General features: G+C 31.6%; 1 protein-coding gene across 1 annotated transcript; it reads right to left on the minus strand.

Moving 5' to 3' along the window:
• Window positions 1-777: 777 nt before the first annotated feature.
• On the minus strand, window positions 778-1,923 carry LOC110658496 (uncharacterized). The gene has a single exon (XM_021816136.2). It carries the CDS (start codon window positions 1,921-1,923, stop codon window positions 778-780), a length of 1,146 nt encoding a protein of 381 aa, XP_021671828.1.
• Between the last annotated feature and the right edge of the window lie 5,803 nt (window positions 1,924-7,726).

Genomic DNA, 7,726 nt, shown 5'->3' on the forward strand with positions numbered 1-7,726 from the left:
TTACATATAAATATATAATTATATTAAGTGTATAATAAATATTTTAAAAAATTATAGAAAATATTTACATAAAATAAAATTTTGATTTGATTTTAATTTGACATGACTTTAATACTATTTCAATTTAATTTTTAGTGAATAACTAAACCAAACCAGAGCAGTTAAATAAGGTCAGTGTTCTTTAGTTTGAATTGAAACCCATAACCATGCCAAGATGTACTGCATCCTAGATAATTATGACTCAAATAATATTGTCAAATAACTCCTTAGACTTTTGAAAATTTGCAAAATAAAAATAAATACTTTAGGTATAATTTTTTAACATGGTGTCTCCGCTCGATGGATTAGCAATGTACTCTGAAGATTTCCACAGGTAAATTAAAGATGGGTGCCTGGCAACCACATTCTCTAAAACTAAACGAATAGTAAAGGATAGACAACATGCAGAGCCTTGTTCAACCAAAATTTTCTCCAGCAGACTTCAGATACTACATGGCCCAAGATGCTGAATGAGAACATCATTAGCTCACTCGAAAATTTAGCAAATAATGAACATGATGCTCTCCAAATCAATTTATAATGAATCAAAATCTCGTTCAAATTCACAAACATAAAATCACCTTGAAGAGTTACAACAAAACAAGCATAAGATGATAAGTCAATCTGATCTCACCAAGCCCTTGACTGGCACTGCTCCAACCATTGCTTAACTACCATATTGCAAACCTAATGCTTAGGCATTTCTTGTGCTGAAAGCTTCCTTCATCAAATCACCTATCACATTTTGTTACCAAGTCCTTGAGATGTCTCAACCTGATATGCCTGGATCAATTCAGGGGAATCCTCCTTAAAATAAGCCAAAAACTTGTTCTCGAACTGTTTCTTAGATATGCTTAATGCCGAAACAACATTTACATTCCTTTTAATCAAGCCCTTGGACATTAGCACTTCCAAAACAGAGCATCTTGGTATGGCAGTTCTCTCCAAACTGATCTTAAATAGTTGTGGGGATCTAACAAGATCTTGAAGCTGCAAACAAGTTTTGGTCAGATAGAACTCCATTAGTTGCTTAATCTTCTTCTCAGAGGCAGTCATGAATAGTGGTTGTGCTCTAAATGCCATAATAATATCTCTTTCTGACCAGCCAAAGCTCATCAAGACCTTTTTCTTCCTTTCCCATTTCAGGTTGCTCATAGCAGACATTGAATAAAAAGCATATATAAAGGATTTTCTCGTTGGTTCAAACCCCATTTCCTTAACTTCCCGAACCACTTCTTCAAAAAAATCAACCCTAAAGCTTATTGAGCGAGGCCACGATAATATTAACCTCCTAATACTGGTTTCTGACACACCATGAGCTCGCAAGGTGCAAACGTTAGACAGCATCACCTCAGTACCACAGGTAAGGATATGGGGGGATCGCTTCAAGGCAAGAGTAACATTCTCATCGGTCTCAAGCAACCCCCTAAGGAAATCAATAGTGGGCAAAATCCGCTTCTTTAAACTAGTCTCTAGAATATTTGTACTTACACATAGAATCTTACGCAGGTCAGGCCCTGCAATACCCAGTGACTCAAAATATTCAATCTTGGGTTGAAGGGTTTTTTCTGGATCAGCTAGAATAAGTTGTGGGTGAATTGAAATTAAGGTTGCAATTTGAGATTTAGTAAACCCATTAGCTCTTAACAGTCGAAGAACCAAGTCTGGTTTATCTGTGCTCTTAATAAGAACATACTTGCAGACCGAAACAGCCCTATGTGGTGACAAACCACATGAGTTGGTGAGGTAAGAGAGCGTTAAAGATTGGGCTGTTGAGCTTGAAGCTGAATTTACAGAAGGTATGGTTTGAATATAACGAACATAACAAGCTTTGGAATCAATGATGCGATGATTAACGAGTAATTTGGATACTAAACGAAACATTTCTTCAAAATAGAAAGAAGGGCTTTAGCAATATAAACTTACAGAATAACAGAACCAGACAATGGCGATGTTTCGAAATAGAACCGTAAACCCTATTGGGAAAATGGCGGAAGAGAGCCCCTTCGCTGTTCACTCGCAGGGATCCTATCTTTCGCAACTCCCAATTCAAAATAAAAGCCCAATCTAAAGCTCTGAAAAAAATCCGGAAATAGAGACGAAACTGGAGAGCAAGAAAAAACGAAAAAATCCGGCCAACTAGTTTCCTATTTGACCCGATTCTAGTATAATTAGGTTTAACTTCGGCAAAAATACTTTTTTAGACCCTTCGTAGTTATTCTTATAGTCAAATAAGCTTTTATTTAATTGATTCATTTAAGCTTATAGAGTTAATTAAGTGTTTTTTTAAATTTAATTGATCCATTTAAATATGTGATAATTACTTTTAAGACCTGTTTGATTTAATTATTTAATACAGTTAATAATTATTAGTTGATAATTATTATCGTTAGCTGAAAATTAATTTATATTAAGTGTTTAGTAAAATTATATTTAGCTATTATTATTATTGACATGTAAAATGACTAATAAGAGTGATATATAATTTATTTTATTTTTGAAATAATAATAAAATTATACATTTACTATATTATATTATTTATTTTATTATTAAATTAAATATATAATTATTAATAGAGCTGTGTAATTTTCGGTGTGAATCGAAAAATCAAACTGAATCTAGTCATTTTGGTTCAATCGGTTTGGTTTTTTAGTTTTATTGGTTCAGTTTTGTTTCAAAATTTGAACATATTCGGTTTTCTGTTCAGTTCGGTTTTTTATTAGTTAAAACCGATAAAACCGATTAAATTGAATAGTCAAATGACCCAAATAATTTTTCAGCTCAAGATGCAAAAGCCTCAAGGCCCAAGATACATAACCCAGGCCAAAAAAATAAAAATTCTAATATTTTTGGTTTAATGCAACGGAACCAAACGAATCGATATTTTTCTATTTGGTCCGGTTCGATTCTCCTTAGGTGATCGGTTTGGTTTGATTTATATTTTTAAGGGATTTAGTTTTTCGATTTTTGATATTCGGTTCGGTTCAGAACCGAACCAACCGAATGCTCTTCCCTAATTACTAATTTAATATATTATATCGTTTATTATATTATTAAATAAATATATGATTATTGATTCGTTATATTATATCATATATTTTATTATTGAAATAAGAAAATAATTAAATTCTTTAAAAAAATTATTATATAACTTTAAAAATATAATTATAAAATAATAAAATAATTATTATTGCTGATTAAAAAAACTTATAATTAATTTTAAGTTTTTAGGTGTAAAAAACGTATTTTTTATAATAAATAAATATTTTATATTTTATGTTATTAATAACAAATATTTTAATAAAGTTATAATAAGTTAATTAAGATGTTAAAATTATAAATGAGAAAGATAAAAGTATTAATAAAATTAATTTTCTAGTTAAATAAAAAAGAATAATATGGTCTAAATAAAAAATAAAATCAAATCAGTTATCAGCTGACGAGAAATAGCTTTAAAAATATAGCTGATACAAACTGCAGCTGATAGGTATGTACCAGTTACCTATCAACTATCAATTCTATTTTTTTAAAATTTATCAAACACTTTAGTTCACCTTTTTTAGTGTCTATGAGCTATCAGTTGCACCCAACAGGTGAACCAAACACCCTCTTAGATTTAAATAAGCTCTTACCAATTTAATTGATCCATTTAACCCCCTATGAATAAAAAATTCACTTTTACAAGCTCTTATTTGATGCTGCGTGTGCAAGTAAGGCGAAAGGTGAAATGCGATACTAAGACGACAGAGTACTCTATGGTCTTAGGTGAGAGGCGAGAGCCTTTTTGAAGCAAGGTGTCATAACCTTGATTGCCTAAATTATATATATACGTGTACTTATAATCAAATTAATAATAATTAATAATTTCTATATAAAATAAACAACTAATTAACAAGACAAAAAGCAAAACTAATTAAATTAACAAGAATAACAATTAAAAAGCAAACTAATTACAAACAAATTAACAATACCCATATTAATTAAACAATTAATTAACAAGGACAAAAAGTAAAATAATCAAATTAACAATATAATAATAATTACTATATAAAATAAACAACTAATGAGAACTAATGTCTAATTAACAAAACAAAAAGCAAAATTAATCAAATTAACAAGAATAATAAGTAAAAAGTAACTAATTACCATTAAATTAACAATACCCATATTAAATAATCAACCAATCAACAAGTAAAATAATTAATTTAACAATACCCATGTTAAATAATCAACTAATTAACAAGTAAAATAATTAATTTAACAATATCCATAAAATTTAAATAATTAATTAATAAAAATAAAAAGTAAAATAATTAAATTAATAGCAAATAATTAAATAATTAATAAAACCCAACCAGAAAAAAAGGGAGGAAAACTGTTGTACCGAGTGCCGACAGTATAAGAGGGTAAATAGAGGAGGAAGAAGCCAACCAGGGAACTGGGGAGAAGGAGAAGAAGAAGGAGAAGGAAAGGAAAAAAAAAAGAAAAAGAAAAAGAAAAAGGGAAACTACTGCACTGCATGAGTTTTTTCCAAAGAAAAGAGTAGGAGAGGAAGAAATAACAGAGGAGGAAGAAGAAGATGAGAGAGAGAGAGAGAGAGAGAGAGAGACGCACCTAGAGTAAACGCAGCACCTGAAGTAAAAGCAACACCTTATTTTTGTCAGTAGTAGGTGAATTTTGTAGGTTTTTATATTTTTGTCTTAAAAAATGGGTTTTGCTTTGTTGAAAAAGGTGACGCCTCTCGCCTGCCTAGAGCCTCAGCGCCACCTATCGTAGTGCCAAGAGAGGCAACCCAGTAAAGGCGACAGAGGGGTGCCTCGCCTCGCCTGGGCGCCTCTCATGCCTTTGATAACACTGGTGTGCTCTGTTAAACATGACTTCAGCATGCACAGTGCCACTGGGTCATGCAGCACCTGAAGCTCCTTTTCTGTATCTAGCACATGGCATGATGAAAAGTACTAAACTCAACACTAGGTATGTTGAATGACAATAATAGTGTATAGCACCCATATTTCCAATTATTTGTCTTCTATTGATGGAATTAAGTCACACACACACACACACACACACACACACACACACACACACACAGAGTTTACCTCTTAGGTTATGTAATAAAAATTGATATTAACTAAATGTCCGTCTATCATGTGTAAGTCACATTGATAGCGATTATACCTTTTTAACCCAAATTTTGCTTTTACAATCCTCCACTTGACACAGTGTGTGCTCCATTAAATGTGAGTTTAGCATTACTTAGTGTCACTAGGTCATACAGCGCCTGAAGCTCCTTTTCTGCATCTAGCATGGGGCATGCTAAAAAGTACTGAATTTAGTACTGAACATGCTGAATGGAAAAAACAATGCATAACATCCATACTTTTAATTATTTATCTTCTATTGATAAAAATAAGTCATAGAGAGAGAAAGTGAGAGAGTAGTTAAAAGCTAACTTTTAGGTTATGTAACAAAAATACATGTCAATTAAACATTCATCTATCATGTATGAGTCACGTAATAAAGATTAGGTCTCTTTGACCTAAATTTTTAACGTTTTAACTTTAAAAGTAATTGTTAGGGGCTTACATGGATTAACTAAATTAACAATAACTGTCACACCTTACCCTTCTGTAAGGCATAACATGATCCCGTAGAATACCTAATGAACTACCGAACTTCACCTACCGATAACTCATTAAGTACCCTACAAGGGATTTTAAAACAATTTTCTTATCTTTGACAAGTGGTGAGCATTTCAAATAAGTATTTAAAACATTTAGTTGAAATTAAAACTAATTAATATTTTTGGCCATTTTAGTTTTCCGCAAATTTTATAAAAATTTTGACAGAGTTTCCTCTGTATTTTGAGAAAACCGTTCTTCGAATACCTGTAAAAAGCACTTCCAAAAATATTTCACAACTCCCAACCACCAATAATTCTCAAATCAACTCAATCAAGGCACTTCAAATAATTTCACAATACAAATCAAGATTTCTCATCTCCAAGTATTTAATATCTTCATTTACAAAACATAAAGTAGAAAATTTATGTTTACAAATATTAAATTTACAGAAACAAACCCAAAATAATATTATTACAACTTTTATACAAACTTTGTACAAGCTGCTCAAGACCCATGTACATGTCCATACATTTATGTGCAATATATACATCAAAAGAAATATTTACAGTTAGGGTATAAATTATACCCGAAGACTTCAAGCTGATGACTTCACACACCTCAGCAGCTCAGTCTGCTGCTCCTCTAATCTCTGTATCTGCGACAGCAATAAAAGCTATCGCTGAGTACTAAGACTCAGTGGTGCACAATATACTAAAATAATCTTTATGCAAAACTTAAAGCACATTCATTCAAAAATTTGACTAAACATGAAAATTAAATACAATCATGCATTGTAAGATTTTACATGTAAACCAAGTTTATTTCAAAGTATCAAAACACATTTCATAAAACCCACAGTTAGATCACGCCATTCGAAACAAATAGAATCTCAATAGCCAGAGGCTAAAGAGAAATCATATGAATCTCAATAGCCAGAGGCTAAAGAGAAATCATATCACAGGCTAGCTAGCTCAAATATATGGATATCCATTCACATCCTCTTCTACTGGCACACCTCAACACTTCTCCAGAGAAGGAATCAAAATTCGAAACTAATTACCCCCACTAGTCGTGCTAGTGAGGTGTTCAAATATATGGTCATGATACTGTGGTTTCAAAACTTATCTTAATAATTTGCTAAACATTGTCATTTCAAATATACACAATAAATTTCACAATTTGAATCAAAACATCATAAGTAAGGTCACAATACTTTCAACAATTCAAAGCAATAATAAAATACATATTTCATTCATTTAATCAATGAATTTTTTTAGAGCATAGTAATATTGTGCACAAACCTCAAATGAGTCGTCCTTTAGCCTCAACTCGGTTCCTCGGGTTCCTTCCCGATATTCTTTTCAACTGAAACACATAATTTTACAATGTTTCAGTACTAGAACTTAAAATAAATTCAAAATAAACTTAGCTTCACATTTACCTAACTCTAACGTGTTAAATTCGACGTTCTCAAAATTTTGTGTTTCGGGTTACTATTCACTGCACTATTCAAGTCAAATTATTGACTTTCTAAGGCTTAATAGGTATGGGAACTCCAACTTCACCCACATACCACATTTTGGTCACCAAACTTGTTGGTTTTGGTCATTTGTTTAAAGCTTAGGTCATTTTGGCAAAATTGCCAATTTTCGGTTTTGGTTTTCCGAAGTTGCACTATTCCATTGGTCGATCTACTGTTGGAATTTGACAAAACTTCCTTCATAGAAAATGTTCCTTATTGTCTTAAGTGTATTCTCATTTTTGGATCACCTCAATCGGAGTTTTGTAGCTCAAGTTATGGCCAAAAGAAGTTTACTGTTCACGTGCACTGTTCATACTACAATTTAGGTGCTGTCAGATTTTTGGTTCAACTTTGGTCAATTGTTTGATCAAGTTAAGTTCATAATTTGGTCTCACTTTCTTCATATGAAATGTTGTACTATGTCTTAGGTTTCCATCGGTTCAAGAATCGCCTAAATCCGAGTTTTCTAGAGAGAGTTATAGCTATCCAAACATTGCTGCTCAACTAAAAATCTGCAGAATTTCAGTACAGAAATTTTAA

The sequence above is a fragment of the Hevea brasiliensis genome, chromosome 18, assembly GCF_030052815.1.
Source record: "Hevea brasiliensis isolate MT/VB/25A 57/8 chromosome 18, ASM3005281v1, whole genome shotgun sequence".
NCBI lineage: Eukaryota > Viridiplantae > Streptophyta > Magnoliopsida > Malpighiales > Euphorbiaceae > Hevea > Hevea brasiliensis.